This window comes from Euprymna scolopes, chromosome 17, assembly GCF_053919585.1.
Source record: "Euprymna scolopes isolate OS-2025 chromosome 17, ASM5391958v1, whole genome shotgun sequence".
Lineage (NCBI taxonomy): Eukaryota > Metazoa > Mollusca > Cephalopoda > Sepiida > Sepiolidae > Euprymna > Euprymna scolopes.
Window position 1 is genome coordinate 18,039,646 of NC_136498.1, and position 22,798 is coordinate 18,062,443.

The 22,798-nt window shown below is 33.5% G+C and overlaps 1 protein-coding gene across 3 annotated transcripts in view; it reads right to left on the bottom strand.

Annotated features, from left to right (window-relative positions):
• Positions 1 to 10,738: 10,738 nt before the first annotated feature.
• LOC145297071 (uncharacterized) overlaps positions 10,739 to 22,798 on the bottom strand; it is a 77,659-nt gene continuing 65,599 nt past the window's right edge. For all 3 annotated transcript variants that reach the window (XM_080143303.1, XM_080143301.1, XM_080143302.1), the window contains exons 2-4: positions 15,010 to 15,078; positions 13,384 to 13,473; positions 10,739 to 11,464 (exon numbers count right to left, since the gene is read on the bottom strand). In XM_080143303.1, coding sequence (XP_079999429.1) covers positions 11,357 to 11,464; positions 13,384 to 13,473; positions 15,010 to 15,078 — 267 coding nt within the window. In that variant the 3' untranslated portion in view covers positions 10,739 to 11,356. The remainder of the gene's footprint in view (positions 11,465 to 13,383; positions 13,474 to 15,009; positions 15,079 to 22,798) is intronic.

Below are 22,798 nucleotides of genomic sequence, written 5' to 3' on the forward strand. Positions count from 1 at the left end.
TGATAGGTCCTGAACTGTCATCTAGGCTTCAGCCTCTGTCCCATCGACGAGATGTTGCATCCCTCTGCCTGTTCTACAAATACTTTAATGGTGAATGCTCTGACGAACTGCAAACACTTGTACCTCCCCGACGTAACTACCTCCGACAAACCCGACAAGCTACTAAGTCTCATCCCTTTACAGTGGAGATCCCTAGGTGCAAGAAAGCCTTTTACTCCAATAGTTTCTTCCCCAGAACTGCGGGTCTTTGGAACTCCCTTCCGGGATTCTGCTTTCCCAACTGCAATGATATGCAGAAGTTCAAGTGTAATGTTAACAAACATCTTTCTGCTCTTCTCCCTTCATAATGACCCCACTAATTAATTCCCTAATAGTAGCCCCCTGCTTCAAAGTGGCACTGTGCCTTGTTTGGGGTGAAAATTGAAAAAAAAAAAAAAAAAAAAATTATGGAGTATTGCTGTCATATTTGGGCATCCAAGCTTCAGCCTCTGTCCCATCGACGAGATGTTGCATCCCTCTGTCTGTTCTACAAGTATTTTAATGGTGAATGCTCTGACGAACTGCAAGCATTTGTGCCCCCACGACGTAAACACCCTCGACGAACCCGACAGGCAGCTAAATCCCACCCCACACAGTAGAGATCCCTAGATGTAAAAGATCTTTCTACTTCAGTAGTTTCTTCCCCAGAACCGCTAAACTTTGGAATTCCATTCCAGGTCCCTGCTTCCCCAACTGTACTGACGTGCAGAAGTTCAAGTGTAACGTGAACCGACATCTTGCTGCCCAAATCCCTACATAGTACCCCAGTAGTTGTTTCCTCTGATAGTATTCTCCTACACCAAAGTGGCAATGTGCCTTGTTTGGGGTGAAAATGTAATTAAAAAAACAAAAAAAAACTTGTCTAACATTTTCATTTGCCGTTCGCTTAAAATTCTGCTATTCCGTTATTCTTTAGATATATCGAGCAATTGACTAAGCAATTTTGATAATTCAACATGGCGTCATTCTCCACCAGAAATTCTATTTTTTATAGAAAAACATTCGCACCTATTCTTTATTACAAACGCAGAATACGAACCAGGATTTAAAAAACTATTTTGTACTTTCACTGAAGAATTTATCATTTAATAAAAAATACTGTAAACATTACATTTATTCCGAGGTGTACACTATGTTTTTATCAAATGTTTAATGCGTCTAAAACAAAATTCCTATCCTTACATCATCAATGCTCTGATCCCGATCTGGCATCAATTGTGATGGATGGCCCTCGTCCGGGTGAGGCCCCGTGTTTTGACAAGCTTCTGGGTTTGACCTTTACTCCTGATCTGAAATGGAACACGTACATCAAGTCTGTTGCCAAGGTTGCTGGAAAGATGGTGGGATCCTTCTACCGCTCCAGAAGATATCTCACTACTGATGCAATTCTCTATCTATATAAAAGCCAAGTACGTCCGAGGATGGAATACTGTTGCCATATCTGGGCAAGAGCTGCTAAAAACAGCCTATCCTGCCTTGACAGAGTACAAAATAGACTTCATGGCTTAGTGGGGGATGCCCTTTTCTCTACCCTGCAACCTCTCTCCCACAGAAGAGACGTTGCGAGCCTATCCTTTTTTAATCGTTATTTCCATGGCAGGTGCTCGTCTGAACTCCAATCTCTGGTCCCCCCTCGCCAATCTTTCACGCCGAATTTTAGCCGAATCCACTGTGAAAAATTTCCCCCACTCTATATCTGTGCCTAAATCAAAATGCGGATTCCATGAACAAAGCTTCTTTCTTAGAAGTGCACGCCTGTGGAACTCTGTTCCGCCTGCCTGCTTCCCACCAGACTACAACTTGGATGTCTTCAAGTCCAACGTTAACAAATTCTTAATGAACCGCCCCCTTAAGTAAACACTTCATCAAATCTCCACACTAACGTAATGTACTTGCAATAACCCTTATCCCTGAGTGGCTTCCGGGCCTTGATAAGTGGTGATCACTGTGTTAAAAAAAAATAAAAAAGTACAGAAGGTTTCAAAACCCGGTTTGTATACCTTTAAAATAATTAAAACTGGTAATGATCTTTTGTTAAAACCAAACTCCCTACTTCTTTGTAGAAATTCTTCGTCAGCTGATCTAATCTGCTATATATTAATGCCCTGGAAAAGTCATTTCTGATTAATGTTCATCAGTTTTATCATATTCTGTTATTCTAAAAAACAGCCAAGTTTGTTTGCATATTTTTACAGCTGGTAAACATTAGTCAGAAGTTCGCTAGATATATGGTTTTTATTAATCTTATACCAGTAGGTTAATCATCATCATAGGTGTATGTGACTTTTGTCCTTTTTCATTAAGCACTGATGAGTGTCCTAATGGTATGAGAATAATAAAAGCCTATTCAGAGAACTATTAAATATAAAAATATAAGTGACGGGCCGAAAATCGTTCGGGCACACGTTTGTAGTATCTTGTTTTATTTTATTCCTATACATTTTAAAGCGTTTTTTAAAAAAATATTTTTATTTATTTTATATATTTTAAATTTTCCTTGGATTTCTTCACTTAACATTTCACGGAATGTCGAACAAAACACTAGTTGAATCTTACGATATATTTTTTAAATGCCAAAATATATAACTTACCTGGTTAATGAGTAAGATATGCTTTCTTTTAATCTTCCTGTATGAGAATTTATTCATATTTATGTATTATAATGCATGTATTTTTTAAATGGAAGGATTTTTCCAACACATATCGCGACAACGCGTGTCTTTCAAGAAAGTTTTAAGAAACCGGATGTTAAGATTGTCACTTTATTATCTACGGAAGCCTATAAGTGTAAAAAAAACACTAATTCAGAAACGTTAGTAATCTCGATATGGGATTATATTCCTTCAAATTTTCCACTTTTGAAGGTTTTCGGGGGCGCTGAAAACGGAAATAACCATTTATATATACGGCAAACGAAACTAGTAGTTTCCAAGATAAAAATTTTTACAAATGGTCACAAAGTGGGGGGGGGTCACTTTTTTATAATGATGTGACGTCAAATGGGCACCCACTTTATGGCCACATTGCAATGAACAGATTTGGCCGTAATTTTAAAGGAATTTTCGATACTAAAGGGAGATAACTTACCGTCCTTTTTTAATGTTGGCGCGTTTACGCTATCGTACATGAAAACTGGGATCTTTTATTTTTGGATTTACACGGATTACGGAATGACGTAGATATGAAATTTAAATTTTTTTTTAAATATCTTAAAGAAATACCTAAATTTTTTTATTTATTATACTATAAATCTGCATTATATGGTATCGTCTTTTTTATATCGAAAAAAAGGAAACCAGGAATTAAATATAAAAATATACACTGACCGAAAAATATTGACTGGAAAATTCTAAACAAAAATTAAGCTTCCACGTAAAAAAAAAACAAAAAAAAAAACACGTAGTTATCGAAAAAAAAGGATTTACATTTTGGACTTTACCCGTAAATTTACAGATAAGTGATATTTTTTTGTTGTTTTAAATTTGAGTATTTTATTTATTGATGTTTTATCTTCAATTTGTGATATAGAAAACGTGTCAACCAAAATTAATTATTAAAATTCTCATAGACATTTAAAAATGGGGGGGGGTGAATTTATAAAACAACGTTTGTCTAAAATATAATATCGGAAAGAGCATAAAATTGTACATTCACCCTGAAAATAAAATATAATATCGGAAAGAGCATAAAATTTTACATTCACCCTGAAAAAAACGTAACAATTGAACGAATAGGAAAATTTTGATAGATTTTTAAAGTTTAAAAATTGAAAAATATTCATCTCATAAAAATCAATTGATTTCACTACGTAACAAAATAGCTGCCTGAGCGCACGCACGCACTTTGTAAACACTGTTTTTTAAAAAATGAAAAATAATATTTCTATTATTTTTTAAACAACTTAAATAGTTTATTTTGGAAGTATATTCTATAAAGAAAATAAATAACCCACTTTAGAAAGAGAAATTACGAGTTTTCTATATTTTATTCGCAGTTTTCTGTTAGGGGTGTCAAAAATTCCCCCAAAATTCTGATACACCTAGTGCAGCAACTCCGGTGTCCAAAATGAAAATGCTTAAACTCGTTTCTGCGCAGCCAGATTTGCGCAGGCATTCACATGAATTAATTAAAACAATTATATATTGGCCCAATCATAGAATTTCTTAACAAAAATAACGGAAGAAAGTCCTAGCGACCAAATTACTGTATGTTGTGTATTGGAGGGGTGGATGTCTATATGACCGTATATACACGGTACCAAATTAACGTATGTTGTATATCATGTGCTGTTATTATTCAAGTCATACTTATATTTTATTCTAGATTAACGGGCCATATTATCTACGTTATGTTAATGGTATAACACAGATTATTTAACGGACTGTTGTCCTTGTACCTAAATGTCTATTGTAACGGCTCGTGACTCGTCTAGTTTTGTGTGTATGTTAGAACATATAATGCACGTAACATGACGACATACCTATTTCTGTTGCTAGTCGCTTCAGAGGGATTTGCCAACCGCACTTGGGGGAGCTGAAACCTACTGTAACAAAGACGCTTCAAGACAGAGACCCAAGACGAATGCGTTTATACGTATACTTCATTCATTCTTAGGCATCTCGTCAGCAGAAATGAAGTGACCGACAAATTTTGGTTCGGTGGGTTCTTCTATGTCTCCATTCCGAGACCATTCCCCCCCTCATGGGGAGACCCGTTTTAGCCCATCTTGCTTGTTCGGCATCTCAAATCCAACTCCGACTATGCTTGTGCAAACCGGAACATGTGACACATGACACGCCACACCTGGTCCTTGTTCGCATACTTTCCAGTGTAAATTGACCCGATCACAGAGTTTGACACCTATCAAAACAGGATTTAAATCTCTGTTGTCCACTCATCGCTAAATAGATAGATAATTATTTTTTTTCACCATATTCCCTTTGCTTCTCTTTCTTTTTGTTTTCATGTAAGATCTTTGACTTACTTGTTGTTTCATCAAATACTTCTGCATGCAAAATCCGATCCCGCATTTTGCTAATTCCTACCCTCTGATGAGAAGGAAAGTATTTCTTCGAAACTCCGCGGATTAAGGACTATCCATTTATCTAGTGTTTCCTTTTCAGATTAAATATGTTTTTAACTCATTTCAAAGTGTTTTTTTAACATATTTTATTAACTGTTTTCTCATATTATAAGCTCTGTGTCCTATTTGGTTTTATCGAGCTTTTACATTTGGCTGAGATAATTTTATAAATATTAATTCTTTAATATTTATAATATACTTTAATTTTACCATCTTGGATCAAGTTAGTAAATTTAATTGTAATTTTTATTTTATATATATATATATATATATATATATATATATATATATATATATATATATATATATATATATATATAAATCCATAACAGGCAATTATCTAACAATTCGGCAGAAAGTAAAAACAACGGTATTCAACCTAGCATGTATTAAACAAACATAATTGATAAATGAAGCTCTTTACAAGAAAAATAAAACAAAAACTCAGACAGAAATTTGTTCAGCGCATTAAGATTGTTTTTGTTTTCTGTCTTTTTTCTGATCCCCATTTCATGCGTTACTTCAAGCGCTAGCAGTCGTCAACTTAGTTCTGTCGAAGAAAAGGTTGTCAGTTCTCGAACTGAGCAGAGGAGGGGTCACTTTCACAAATCCCCACACAGCGCAAATTCTGTTTAGAATAGCTCTGCACACCTTTTATCCCCGGGACGATGCGTGGTTAGGTGAATGCTCCAACCAATCAACTATTTCTACGTCGCCCCATTGTCAGACGCGATTGGTTCCCCGTTTCACCACGCTGCATATCGATGATTTCCTAGACGTTTTCTTTTCTTACCGTAACATCGTCTCTAGGAGAGTCACTAAAGAACAGCGCCACCTGTCAATCCATGGTGGCAATCGGCCTGTCACACAACACTCCCCGTAAATGCCATATTTAACTGACAAAGCAATTATACTGCTCTCACACTTATTACCGGGATTTTAATCGAATACACTCTTTTTAAATACAAATAAAATTAAGTGAAAATTTGTAGCCTGTTGTTTCTCTAACAACAACGGGTCCGAGATGTCATAAACCAACCTGTAATGCTACACACAAATACACACAAACGCATACATACATACATACATACATACATACATACATACATACATACATACACATGACAACCCTGGAGGAGAGTTTCTTGATTACAGTATTTAACAGGAACGCCGAAACCCTCCTTCCTACATCTGCGATTACTCCAGAAGAAAATTTACAAAAATTGTTAGAAGGACTAAAAAAAAAAAAATAAAAATAATTTCCCGTGGAAAATTTATTTAATTGCATTTGTTCGTAAAAAAAAAAAAATAAATTGTCATTAAAAGAAACATATGCTGATTGTTTTGTCATTTATCGTTTTGATCTTCATACCGGTTAATTTTTTTGCGACTGTTTTTCGGATGTTTGTGTCGGCAAAAGTCGTTTTGTGTTGTTGAAAAACTATACCAAAAGTCGTTTTGTTTTTAATTAATTTTTTTTACCATAAATATTTGTGTTTAAGAATATTATTTTATTTCCTGTGTAGCCAATTGTTCATATATGCAACTAAGGACTGCTTGTGAATTTCATACTCCCATGGAACTTCCTCCTTCAGAGGAAACCGGTTCAATCCACATTGAGTGAATGTCGTTTCAGTACAGCACAGTAAATACTTAGCAAGTCAATAAAACGCAGGAATATCAACGATGGTGGGTTTTTCATTTCCATGGTTCTGATGATTAATTTTCAATAAGTTGCAATTCAGCTAACCACCACCACCCAAGCAAATGGATTGATTCTTTCTTTTTTCTACACCTTCATCAATTAATTAATAAATAAATTTGTATCGAAATTACTAAGAGGTTAATATGTATCGATATATATGGTTAATATTTTGTCTTTACAACAATGAACTGTTTATTTAAAAGTTTTATTTCTGGTATTTTAAGTAGAGAGATTTGCGAAGTGAAAGCGAATAGCGAAGACAGCTAGTCTATTATGCAAGAAAATAAATCCATATATGTAACCACCAAAATAATACAGTACCAAGAGCCATATATAAGAAAAGGAGTTATGCATACCACCGAGTTCCCCAAACTCTTCTCTACACGAGGTGCGCATCAGCAGTACAGGGTGCATCTGACAACGCGATCTAATGTTTATGAACACGACTTTAATTTCTACTCCGACTGCTTGGAAAAAATGACTGATGTTGAAGGTCTGTTCAACTTTGTATCCCATACACATCGCTATGATCTTTGTGGTGTTCAAGATGAACAAAAAGCTCTTTGTCAAGACGCGGAAAAAAACTCGACCTCACAGACAACCGCGGCTGTCAGTGAAAAATCTGGCGACACTAATAATCCGAATGATTCATGGATTATGTTGACGCCAACATCAGCGCAGAATGAGTAACAAGCAATGTAAGTGCAGTAAAACTTTAACTTTATTACACTTTATTACTATGTTTACATGCAATACTAACACATTTCATTGTCGCTGGTATCGCAATAATTATGACTAGCAGGACCCGTGGAAATTCCACGGTAGTTAAAATCTTTTAAAACACATCAGTAAGAAATTCCTTATTGTTATATTACAAAAATGAACGTATTAAAGCAAGTAGAACAAAGAACTTTAGTTTAAACTTTTATTGGAGGTCAATGCGATCGTAACTGATGCTGTTGATATTGTCAGGAAGTGCTGGTGATGATTGAGGCGGTGACAGGGACGTCGATCAGCTGCTTGGAGTGAGAATAGTGGTCAGTCAGCAGGTTCTTGGGAGTCAGACTGTGAACTTAAAAAAAACTGTGACATTGTTGACATCGATTTTGTGAAAGTTCTGATGACCCCAAGTTGTTTAATATTTCAAGACATTTTGGATTACACGTGTGAGAAATGAATAGGTCACAGAAAACTGCCATTGCATCTTGATAAAGCTGTTGTAGATTCCTAGGACTTCCTGTAAATGTAGATGGTAGAATAACTGGTACATCAGAATAACCATCTTCATTCCTTGCTAAATGATCCATTAAGCCAGAATATTGAGCAGCTCTTGGTTGACTTTGATAGATTTTAATGAAGTTAAATAAGCAACCGTCAACTTTTACATATGCAATAGACTTTTCTATTTATTTTGAATTTTATTCAATGAAGATTTGGAAATTCACAAATATTTTTTAAGTCGAATTATTGATATAGATTTATATTAAATATAATATACTGTAAATCTTTTAATAAGAAATAAATATTTATTTAAAGCATAATTATTGAAACAAAGTATTTTACTGCATAAAAAAAACGGTTATGGGGAGAAGGGTTAACTATTTTGAACCTTCACCTAAATAACGATTTAATGAAAAAAATGTTTAAAATGTTCTTGTATCTGTTTTATAATCTTTGTTAAATAAGAAAAATCAATAAACTTTGATAGCACTATTGTAAGAATCATGCTGAAAGCCATTCTTAATATGGGGAGGTGGGTAACTATTCTGAAACTACACTTAACAATGTAAAAAAATAAGGGAAAATATATGTATGAACAATAAATATTTCTTCAGTTAAATAAAATATACTGTAAATCTTTTAATAAGGAATAAATATTTATTTAAACCATAATTATTGAAACAAAGTATTTTACTGCATAAAAAAACGGTTATGGGGAGAAGGGTTAACTATTTTGAACCTTCACCTAAATAGCGATTTAATGAAAAAAATTTAATGGTCTTGTATCTTTTTTTAATAATTTATTTTAAAATAAGGAAAAAAAATCTTTGATACCGCTATTGTAAGAATCATGCTGAAAGCCATTCTTAATATGGGGAGGGGGTTAACTATTCTGAAACTTCACCTCACAATGTAATAAAATCATGGAAAAATTCTTTAGTTAAATAAAATATACTGAAAATCTTTAAATAGGAAATAAATATTTCTTTAAATAAATTAAATTGTAAGTAATGAAACAAAGTGTTTTATTTCATATTAAAAAAATTGTTGTGTCCATTTTTTATAGTATTTAAATATGTATGCCCTGTCGATGGGCATTTGAAGATGATGACTGCCTGTAAAAGAAGCAAAATAAAACGAACAAAACATAAGTATAACTATAACGTGAAGCTGTGTAAATGTTACAAAATTACTCGATTCGGCATTAAATAACACGAAAAAAGATTGATATGCCGTAAAACAAACAAAACAGAACAAGACGTAAAATATTTTTTGCCTCTGTGTTACTCAGTGTATTTGCGAATGGTGACTTTGGTGATTTATTTAATAAAGTCATTCTTGACTTTTGTAACATTTATTTCTAAACATATTTTTTGTTATGTAAGGCTCACTCAAAAGTAAATAAAAATAAAAAATAACAAGATAAAGTGGTACAGTAAAAAAAAAAAACGAACTCGTAGCGTCAAATGTAAAAAATATATTTATTACTGAATAAAATAGAATAAGCGTTCCGTACTACAGAAGACATCGTTAAAAATGTAAGTAAAATACTATACTATTTAATCTGTGGAACGATACCTTCTATGCATAATTGTCTTTAAAATAGTCCGGAACCATAATTAGACAATTCATATATATATATATATATATATATATATATATATATATATATATATATATATATATATATATATATATATATATATATATATATATATATTTGTTCAGGAAGTTGTGGGAAATAAAATGGTTTAATGATTTTTAACTAATAAAGATTGAACAATAAAGGGAGATAATTCACATTAATTAATGTTTGCGATGATGATGACGCGTTTCATTAATTAATGTTTGCGATGATGATGATGTGACACTGTACGGACAAGCATATTAATATATAGATTACATCACAACTATCATCATTGCTGAAATATGATAGTTTAAAAGTTCCTGAGATACTTAGATTACAAAGGGGCGAAGTTTTAAACATGTTCTCTGATTTTTTTAAAAGTTGCGCTTAGTATCGTATAATTCAGGGGGTCTCGTATATATATGTAATATGCTTTTTTATCTACACACATACACACACATATAACCACTAGTTACTTGCGTGTTTTTCTCTCCACTTCTCTACCAAAATATGATATTGTGTACATTAGACATTGTTACGAAGCGCTCTATAATTAAAAAAAAGTCAATACACTATGTATTTTTAGGTCATCAGAAAGCATAAGAATGGTTTATGCATGAACAATAAAATTACTGCCACATTTCTATGATTTCATATGAATATATTAGTTATAGATAAATATTGAGTGTGAACACTCGCGAAGCATAATTTTTCCGTCATTTTTGACTGAGGGTGTATACACACACACACACACACACACACACACACACACACACACACACACATATATATATATATTCATGCAGAGTTCGTAAATATTATTACATAGTCAGTTCGCTAATGATATCATTCATATATATATATATATATATATATATATATATATATATATATATATGTATATATATATAGCACTTACTTTAAAAAAGTTAAAAAATGTCCGGATGCCATCAGCTAAAATTGAAACTAAAGAATTTGTGAATAATAAAATAAAAACTTTCCAAAAGTTGTGTTTCTATCCTTATTAACGTAGTATCTTTCAAGAATATATATATATATATATATATATATATATATATATATATATTTATATATATAGATAGAGAGAGAGAGAGAGAGAGAGAGAAAGAGAGGGAGGGATTAACATGTGTCTGTATATCTTTCCTCCGATCCTTTCGACATTTCAAGTGAAAACTGGCTGATGTGTTTTGGTACTCGTTATGCACCCTATTATATTTAGATCCAACCGGAGCCATCGTCAGAGTTAGTATTATCCTCGCTTCCAACCTCGAAATATATTTGTAGACAGTAAAATTATATAAGAACTTAGAACACGAAATTATTCTCGCTCACACACATGCACATATATGCGTGGAATTAATAAGTAACATTTGCATTGTGGAAGTACTTTTTCTATTTATATTTTTAAGAGTTTATTTATTTTATTTTAATGTTCTCATATATCTTTATCGGAAAATAATGTTTATTCTGTGCATACAGTTGTTTGCTATTTCATTTCTATAGTGTTTTAGCTTTTTGAAGTCTATAAAGTTAAAAATTAAAAGCTTTTCATTCGGACATAATCTAAACGGGTTGTTTAAATTTCTACATGCACTGGCCTTTAGTATTATTTTCTTATTTGATTATATGTGCATGTCCACGTCTGTGTGCATACATAGATTTATATTCCTAGCATAGTGATATTGGTGATATTCTGACGTTCACATCGGCACTCTGGAGCTTTGGTCTGTATAACAACAATGATGTAAGTCAGCAAAGTTCCCGTGAGCTACAAAAGAAAATAAAAAACTTGATTAATAAAACATAAAAACAGAATTATAATTACATTTAAGAGATACCCAGTCACCTCTCACCTTTTCCAACATATATGCATATACATGAATATTTGTATGCTTCTATTTGTATGTATGACTATTTCAGATGTATACATATATAATTCAGAGTATTGCAAAAGTCTTCGGCATATTTTAGTCCTCATATCTACTTAACTATGAATGATAGTAAGATGAAAGTGGTGTCATTTTAAAGATAAATACATTAAGTGTTTTGTAAGGCTATAGTTTTCATTTCTTTTCAGATTCAGTAATGGCGTTCACTCAGGAAAGGCGTTTTGTGTGCTTGAATTTGCTAAAATGGAAACATGGACACTTGTTCAACGCTCATTTCACAAAAATTCGGGAAATAGACTCTAGAAAAAAGTCCATAGTGAGATGACATGATAAATTCATAGCTGATGGGGGCTTATGCCCAGTTAAGAAAAAGGCACGAATAACAGAAGCTGTTGCAACCATTGACAATGCAATGCAGGGACACATTTAGAAAGAATTGGACAATCGGCTTGATATGTGTGTTGTGTAACCAATGGCGCTCAAATACAACATTTTTGAACATTCCACGAAAAACTTGAGATTATAAGATTTCTGAATATACTAGATGCATTTTTATATCCTTATTAGTTCTTGAGATATTCAATGTCAAAATGTGTCCAACACTTTTGAAACATCCTGTATTATAAAGTAATATCGTAGATTGCGTATATATTTTAAGTATTTATCTAGCAGTTTTCAATACGTAAATAGAGCTCAGCAGTAGCATGAAATATATTTATGTTAAGTAACCTACACAGAGACGTGAACCTTTAATTTCCGACAGAAATGTCTAGGCTAAATATTGATGATTGCCCCATTGGCAATACAATCTAAACACGTTTATGTAGCTTATTTAACATACACATATTTTCATTATAATATATATATATATATATATATATATATATATATATATATATATATATTCCGATATCAATACATGAAAAAGCTTAGGAATGTGTTTTTTGTACATTTCCCTACTTTCCAGATATTCTTGTATTAGTTTTGTTCAAGATGATGATAATACTATTAGCTATGATATTAACAGCAATATATACAATCATCACTCGCTAAATGTCGGTGCATTCTTAAATGTCGCGAGGTGCATTTATTGTAGTATTTCCGGTGCGGATGCCTCGTCGCTCATTGCGATGTAAATGTTTTGAATTCAGATTCGATTATTTTGCCTCTTGATTTAACACCGTCAATTAAACGTTTGCAAGTTATTGTAACTTCATTCTCGTTTTTAATACGTAACGTAGTAATCCTTTGTTCATCTTAGCTCTTTATATCAAGTGGCTTCATGCCTTGTCTGAAGTAACGTCTACAGAAAAAAAAAACTCCCTATAAAAAGACATAGGTTCACTCTTATATCACCAGTGAACATTCAAGAGAAGCTTTGATTTAACAGACATCACGGGACTTATTAGATTAGGCATTTATTTTTGCACACTTTTCAAGTAAGGGCGACCGGTGATTGATTTACAAGCCTAGATATAGCAACAGTATTCAACTCACGGGCATGAATGGTGACTTATAAGAATTAAAAGATACTGGCAGGTATGAGGCATTGTTAGTCCACTAGAGACGGCTTATATTATTTGGAGCATCCTTCGCAACACCTTCTGTGTATTTCGTAGTCTCCTCAGAATATACCAAACATTCAAAGAAATATGGAACATATAAAAAAACATTCCATCTCAGATACGCGTTTCAATTACATAAACCTGAAAAGAAACGCTTTATGTTACACGTAACTTGTTTGTCAAAAGGATAAAACAGCGATAAGAGGGAGAAAAATAAAAAGCCAATATTTTACCATCAATATTGTTGAATGGTCGATGACAAATAAACCAGCTACGCTAATGCCGATTGGTGAACTGGTCAGTCGAGTCAGAAAGATGGAGACCTATAAGAAAAAGAAACACACTGATAAGTTTTTCATCTTTATTATTGAGTGAATAAATGTGTTTGGCATTGCTCGGAATCAAATTTGCTGAAACAGTTTTTTGCAAGTAAACACATGTATCAATTTATATATTAGGGTGTCAATTAGGGTGCGCACACACACACACACACACACACACACACACACACACACACACACACACACACACACACACACACACACACATATATATATATTGTATAATTTCACGAGATCGATGTGCTACCGTGGATTAAATTAAGTTCCGTTCGAACTTCCGTACAAATTCTTGAGTTCGACATAAAGATCCCCACATCGACGAGACACACATGAAGAAGATCTGAGATTACATAGACCGATTATTATTATTATTATTATTATTATTATTATTAATAATAATAATAATAATAATAATAATAATAATAATAATAATAATAATCAATACATGGGCAGTATCACTAGTAAGATACTAAGGACCGTTCATAGGGTAGACGAAAAAAGAACTGACAACTCGATCAGAAGACCAGGAAACTCATGACTAGAGCTATGACAACAGCATATTCTTTTCCTTGTTTTGATTCTCATGTATATATCCATTGGTATATTATATGTTTTCATGTAGAGTGATGTGGTTTTCGGTTGATTAATTAAGTCTAACTGGGTCATATATATACTCGAGAGTCAAAACAATGAAAAGAATATGCTGTTGTCCTAGCCGTACTCATGACCATGCACAACGCACTACACCCAAAGGACGATGTTGACCGACTCTACGTGAAAATGAAAGAAGGCGGAAAAAGACTAGTTTGTATAGAAGACTGTGTGCATGACACAAAGAAGAATTAGAAAAATGCATAAAGCAGAACATTAAAGGATAATCATAGCAGTGAGAGACAGTGAAAAAATCGACAAAACAGAAAACAGAAAGATAAGGGATAAGACGAGAAAAGAAAAATGGGAAGAAAAACAACTACATGGAAGATCCATAAGGATGGCAAAAGATGACAATAACGAAAACACTTGGACATGGATGCGAAAAGGACACATAAGCCGAGAAAATGAATTCCTAATATCTGCAGCATAAGATAACTCGATAAGAACCGACCACATCAAAGCAAAGATCGACAAAACACAAGAAAATAGTAAATGAAGACTCTGTGGACAAAGAGACGAAATGATAAACCATATAGTAAGTGAATGCAGCAAACTGGCCCAAAAGGAATACTAGAACAGACACAACCAAGTGGGAAGGGCAGTATACTGGGAATTATGCAAACAACTACATCTCGAACGCACAGACAAATGGTACAAACATAAGCCGGCAACAATACTTACAAATGAGAATCAAAAATTCCTATGGAACATAGATATACAAACAGGGAACATCACATGTTGTTATAAAGGAGATATCTTTGATGATCTGTGTGAAATCTCCTTGTGAGCAAATAATAATAATAATAATAATAATAATAATAATAATAATAATAATAAGAATAAGAATAAGAATAAGAATAATACCTTTAATGATGCTTCGGAGGACAAATTCCGGAGGTCAATTGCGTACAAATCGTCGGTCAGTTGGTGTGCCTGCAATGAAAAATGATTAGTCATTTACTTAACAAAAAGAAAAAAAGAGAATGATTTTATTTCTATTTTCATTTCTTCTCTATGCAAATGAATTAGAAGAATTCCCGTCCCATGACAGATAAAGTTTATTACCCAAACAAAATAGATTTACACCACTAATTAAGACTCGTTTGAATATTTAAGATAATATATCAACAGGAATTTGTTTACATTGAACTTGAAAACGAACACGCTGTATTCTGTTAAAGAGACTATTTTCACTCGTTAATCTAAATATCTTTAGTAATCTCCTTCCACAATAATCATATATAATGATAGATAACTAATAATAAAAAGACGTATAAAAATACGCTTGATTTTCATTGTCATCTAAAAGGCTCCAATCGTGTGAAAAATCACAATATATGACAAACAATTTCAAACATGTGCAATAAACCATAAATGAATCCGTAAGTTTAAATGCATATTTAAAAAAAAACAACTTAAATATTTGCGACAGCAAATATTTACCAAGACATCAAAAACTTGTTAAAATTAGACTCTTGACGACGACTATGTTGTAGTCAGCTGTGAAAAAAAGCCAGCAGTACAGGAAACAAGCTTTGTTTATGGAATTTCTGTTTAGATTTAGACACAAAGAGAGAGTAGGAGAAATTGTTGGTAGTTGTTGTAATAAGATGAGTGCTTTTCGTAAAAGCTTGTCAGGGTGGCCATAGAATAAATCTCATGCGAGAACTTGCCATGAAAATGACTAGAAACAGGCTCGCAACGACTTCTCTGTGAGAAAAAGGTTTTGGTAGTTGGTTTTGAAAGGATTCGATGGTTGAAAAGAGATTTCAAAATATTTCGTAGCTGGAAATCTTGTGAAGTAGATTTTGATGTAAAACAAAATCAAATGCCTTTGATATGTTGAAAGCTTTAGAAAGGCAACCCCGTCGATAGATTTACTGATTCTATTTAAAAGTACAGTTAGTACATGAGCTGTAGATCTCGCGTAGTGAAATCATAATGCTTGTCACTAAGTAGGTTATTTTTGCTGAGGTGGTTGACAATTTATCTATTTAGCATGGATTCAAACAACTTACTCATGACAAATAGAAGACTAATTGGTCTGCAAAAGACTGATCTCCAGTATTTTTAAATACTGGGCAGACCAACGAGGTTATCGATGATGTTGAGAAGCATTTTTCTTTTAGGCATCGATTGAACAGCTTTGCAAGAGTAGATGCTAGTTCCGTTTTCTTTTTTACAAATGATTCACCACTTATCAAGGCTCAGAGGCAACTCGAGAATAAGGGTTAATAAGTGTTCAGTGGTCAATGGAGCAATGTCGTAGTAATTGTTAGTAGTGGAAATTTGGTAAATTGGATTACATTGGGGAACGGCTTATCAAGAACTTGTTTACATTAAACTTGAAGACGACCATATTATAGTCAGCCGGAAAGCAGGCAAATGGAAGAGAGTTCCACAGATGTCAGTTCTAAGAAAGAAACTTTGTTCATGGAATATACGTTTAGGTTCAGGCACAGGTAAAGAGTGGGGGAAATTATTGGTAGTGTTTTCGGATAGATGAGTGTTTCTCGTGAAAGTTTGGCGAGGGGGTACCATAGATTGGAGACCAGACGAGCACTTGTAATGAAAATAACGATAAAGCAGAGACAGGCTCGCAACGTCTTTTCTGTGGGAAAGAGATCGCAGGGAAGAGAAAAGGGCATTCCCCTAGTCTACTAGGCTGCGAAGACTGTTTTGAAATCTGTCAAGGAAGGATGAGGTCTTTCTAGCAACTCCTGCCCAGATCTGGCAACTGTACTCCATCCTTGGACGTACCTGGCTCTTATATAGGTAGAGAATTGCATCAGCAGTGAGATATCTACTGGATCGATAAAAAAGATCTCACCATTTTCTAGCGACCTTGGCAACGAATTTGATGTACGTGTTCCATTTCAAATCAGGAGTAATGGTCAAGCTCAGGAGTTTGTCAAAATATGGAGCCTCCCAAAGATGGGAGCCATTCATTTCAATTGATGCCAGACGGGGATCAGAACGTTGATGATTTAAAGACAGAAGTTTGGTTTGAGATGCATTAAAAGTAACCAGTCACTTCTTTCCCCAATGTACCACATGCTCAAGTTGTAGCGTTTTGTGTACTATGAATGGAATATTATCAGAACCAATTGCTTTGTTAGCATCAAGGTTTTTGATGAGTTTAGCAACATCTTTAACAAATATGTGGATGTCGCTCGGATTACACTAGTTTACAAAAATAAATTTTTGGTCTGAGGCAAGAATGGGAATAGTAGTTTTTGTTAATTTAGGTGTGCTAAATTCAAATTTATAAATAGTTTTGCTCTATCACCTCTAGTTTTCTGGCTTTTAAATAGTCTGATTTTACTATAAACAGAGAATATATGTGAATATTTCAAGAGTTGCAGCAGCTTATAACAGATAAATCGGGATAGATAAAGAACACTGATTGAATCAATAAACTTGGATGACACAATTACACAATTCAAAATACCACAGACAATCAAAAGTGTGTTTTCTTAGAAGATCTGGTGTATTTTGCCTCTGGAATATCACGCAAGAGTATCCGACTGAAGTCTCCCACCATGCCGGAGTTCTATTTGCCTTGGTAGTTTCCATATTCGAAATGTCTTGGTGGAATCTTTCTCCATGCTCATCACTCATGCTCCAAGGTTTGGCAGGAAGAAGTTGAAGTAGGAATGGAGAAAATGAATCTTGAGTGACATTCGGCACTCCATACCCTCATAAGACTTCTCAACACAGGCTTGGTAATCTGGTACACGTGTGTTATCAAGGAATACACTACAGACCAATCTGAATGCGCCCCATGCTCTCAGTTCCTTTCCTTTAAGTTAAGAAGCTCCTCAAAATCAGTACTTCACAGATCTGAGGTCCGACAAAGATGCCCTCTTTGAGCTTAGCAGCACTAAGACATGGGAACCAATTTTACAGTCAAAATAGTGAAAGTAGGCGGTTCTAAGGAGAGAAATGATGGTTCGACGCTGTGCAACTGTTGTGAAGTCCCCATACACATAGCAGAAAGACTTGGTCTTGTTGAGGCATCCTCGACGTTTTAACGTGCTTGAAGCTATTGGAGAATCTGAAAATATAACAAAGCAAAACTAAATCATATGCAAGGCAATAAAATATGCATTTAAACAACCCAAAAGATGTGTAACACGATAGTTTATAGACACCCACCTCCAGCGCCGCCTGCGAGCAAGACAAAATTTTCCAATGACTTCCAGAGCAGTACTGAGTGTGGATTGAGACTTGCAGCCGTAACTATCAAAACCCATCTTGATATATATATATATATATATATATATATATATATATATATATATATATATATATATATATATATATACACTAGACTACCCGTGACCCGTTGGGTCAGTATGTTATATTAGGTATGGAATTCATGTATTAGCGTGACACTTGTGACGTAAAGAAAATAGTTTTTTTTTTGACATAACAGAAACATTTCTATGAAAGATTATTAAAATAAAAAATCACGGACGGATCACTCAAACATGAAAAAAATCCTCCTTATTCGTGCAAAGTTAACTATTTTTCCGAATAATCGCTAAAAAATCGAAAATTAAACATGATTTTCCTACAAATCGAAGGCCGAAAAAAGTCATTTAGCAGCAAAAACGCACATGAACCTACCGATGAAAAATATAAGAATGAAAAACCCATATTGGAATCCTTCAACCAAGTTATAGAAACTTAAAATCTAAAAAAAAAAAAATAATAATTAATAAAATCTGAAGCAAAAAAATAAAACCTAAATAAATAAAACAAAATAAAACTAATATTGAAACAGATTAGTAAATGTGTCAACCAATTCACCGTTCTCACACAACTATTTTGTATCTAGAAATGTAAACAAAAAATAAAAAATCAGGAAGGAAGGAAGGAAGGAAGGAAGGAAGGAAGGATAAGGGACGGATAGAGAGTAGTAGTAGTAGTAGTAGTAGTAGTCTTGGATTTACTACAATTGTTCTTATGTTTGTCAACGGGTTAAAGTTGTTTAGTTGTAAGAAAATAGCGATAGTATAATTGTAATAAAGAATAGTTGCAAAACACCCCCACTCTTCCCATGTTAAATAATAATTTCGAAATAATAACGTTAATATTTCAGTGCGCAGGTCAAAATCTGCAAAAGAAGCGATTCGTGTTTATTTGTTTACGTTGTAATCGGTTAATGATTATACGCGCATGCGCAACCGGATGTTGTAAACCGGAAAGTGGATTACATCCCTCGTCACAAGGTAATTTGAGTTTTATAATTATACATATATATATATATATATATATATATATATAATGTAATGCTATCGCTTACATTTAGTGCATAATAACTAAAAAATAAGCCAGAAGTCTCACAATATTAAAATTAACCGTGAATTTATGCACACTTTTACGTATCGTATATGCACAAAATGCACACTATGACAAAACTAGAGGTGATGAGAAAAAAAAGAGTTTAAATTTGAATTCAGCCCCCCCCCAAAAAATAGGTAAAAACGGGTATTTTTGTGCTTGCCTAAATTTCTTTGTAAACCAGTGTAATTTTCAGTTTTTTGAGGAAATTTAAGAAGTAGGTGGCCCTAATAGCATAGGTTGAGTTTTATGCAAAGTTCCTGGCAAAGAGTTTGGTGTTGTCAAATACTGATGAAATCACCTCAGGACTGTTAATAATGGTTAGAATAGAGGATCTTCATTTCTTCAGGACCTTGTTTGTTATTAATAAAAACTCATGGGAGCCAAATCTTTGTTCTTCATTTGAGGTGATGGACTGAGCATATGACTCTATACATGGTATGTGTATATATTGGTAAATTTTCTCCGATAATACAAGTAATAGTGCCAAAAAATCATTTTTAAAATCATTTTTAAAATCATTTTTAAAAACAGGTGAAAGAGAATACGTGTTTTTTATAACTTTATTTATCCGCATCCGTTTGTTTTCACCGCTTTTATAAAGTTCTAAACCAACAAGATCCTAATAAAACTGACGTAAAACGATATGATAAATAATATATAGCAGGTTCTTTTCTATTTATACGTTTGTGCGCATGAAGATGGATCAAACTTTTATTAGGTTGGTGCAAAAATAATGTAGTTTTTTGCTTTCAACTTATAGATAAAAAGCGACATTATTTTTGTACCAACATAATAAAATTATAATCCGAATTATATGAATTATATGAATAAGAAGTAACTTAAAAACAAGCTTAGGCTAATCAATTCGAAAAAAAAAACCTCAAGATAAATTCGATACTTTTAGCCAACCCGGTGTCTTGAAATGTTTTCCTCGTTTATGTGTGAGTAGATGTTTCACGGGTTGAAGAAACTATATTGTTCATCTTGAAATTTGTATGCCAGAATATATTTTTTTATTATGAATATTTTTTATTATGAATATTCTATTACGGAAAATGCCCATCTCCTGGTACAAATGCAAATGTTTGCTACTTCAAAATAAGTATTATTTAGCAAGAGGAAAGACAAAACCTTATTACTTGTAGAAATGTGTTAGGTAAAGCAGGAAGGTAACATATAGATTGTATTTAGCACTCTTATCTATCTGCAGGTGCGTACGTATATTGAGGTCATGGATATTTGCCTCCATGTTGGATTTGTGCTTTGTCACAATAAACAATAGTATACTTTAGGGGCGTATCAATTTTTCTCAATAATAAAATAAAGTTGTTTTCCCCTGACACTCTGACTATTATAGACTGCAGTTGAAAAAGCATCGTACTGCACTTATGAGCTTATTGTAGTTTTTCGCAATAAACATTGGGTGCAAATGGAAGTGACTTCTAAAATATGAAAAATAAATATGATCGATAAAATGATGAGAAAGTCAAAGAATGGGGAACAAAAGAGAAAAACAAATACCGAACCGGAGAAAACGAACGAACAATATTAAAGCAATATCGTATTGCTATATCTGTTTACCCTAACAAACAAACACAAAAATCAGCGTGGACGACTATGGCAATATTCTAAACCACGACCACAAGAAATGTTGTTCCTAAATTAATGGAATTATCGTAATCTTCCTTTTTAGCTGTTTAAACCTGCATCATTAAGTACACAGGTTTCAACTAAGGTTGCTACTTTCTCTCTCTTGTCCTATGTTACCATATCAGATTTGTTAACTGTGTTTCTAGGTAGACAGCTGTAGGAACTGCATAGTGATGGTGGATGGTGTACGGCTTATTAATGACTTTTAATGGATGCGAATGAGAATTATTTATCAAATATAAAAAATAAATGTGATCGATAAAGCGGTAGAGAAAAAAAAACAGTGCTAAACTTGGCAAAAGCGAACGAAAAAAAATAATGTCCTATCATATTACAATATCTACGCACGTCTAACGTTACACCCACACCACACACACACACACACACACACACACACACACACACACACACACACACACACACACACACATTATATATATATATATATATATATATATATATATATATATATATATATATATATATATATATATATATATATATTAGTGGCCTGGCAAGGCCACAGGGGAGACAACCAAAGCAGCAAAATTGAATCTGCCTGCCAGGACACTATAGATACAAATGTAGGCAAATTTGCGTATATTTTATTGTTTGAAAATATGGGTTCTTTTTTTACCAATTGTCATAAAATATTAACGATAGAATAGTATTATAATCTTCAAAAAGAGAGAGAGAGAGAGAGAGAGAAAGAGAGAGAGAGAGAGGCAGATAGACAGATAGATATACTACCTTTCTGGCAATTTTATATGTCTGAAATCTCAGCGACTATTGATCAGAATTTAACAAATGAAGGTTCGTTGGAAAGTTAATTACCTACATTATGTAGTGCCTATGTGACATTTACCTTTAAGGTCGCACATTAAGAGGATCATCTAGCGTCTAGAGTCTATCTCTGGCACTTTTTACAGCCATAAAATGTTTCAATCATAGTCATTTGTTTTCCGAGTTTTGCATATGAATTACAAAATATCTGATATTCCCGAAAACTATTAACCTTGATGAAGGGGAGACTAAAACTTGTTGCTATTGGTTTAAAATGATCTGAAACATCAACAAGGGGAGACTTGATTCCAAATATTTCTCATATGTTATATCTCTCCATTGTGGTTTTCATACATGAAGTAAATTTTACAGTATATAAAGATTATTTGATACTAGAGGTATTCATAATCATGCTCTATTTGCAAAAGAAAGGAGATATAACATATGAGAAATATTTGGAATCAAGTCTCCCCTTAATTTTATTTTAGATTATTTGAAACCATAGCAGCAAATTTTAGTCCGGCTACATCAAGGTTAGAGGTTTTGGTTGGTTAGTTGTTTGTTTTTATTTTATGGCATATCAACCTTTTTCAGGTTATTTAATGCCGAATCTAGTGATTTTGAGGAACGATTTTTGAATAGAGTATATTTGTTTTTTTAAGTCGGATTCTATTTAACCCATTGTTGGGACCCTAACAGGTACTACCACTCCGGGTCAAAGTGGACCTGGGAGCAATGGCAATTAAAGGGTGGCTCCACACTCCCCAAGGCCTGCAAACTGAGGCCTCACCATCGGATATAGTTTTAGGTCATATCAAGGACCAGAGGTTTGGGGAATGTAAACCACGACCACACGAACTCTATTCGA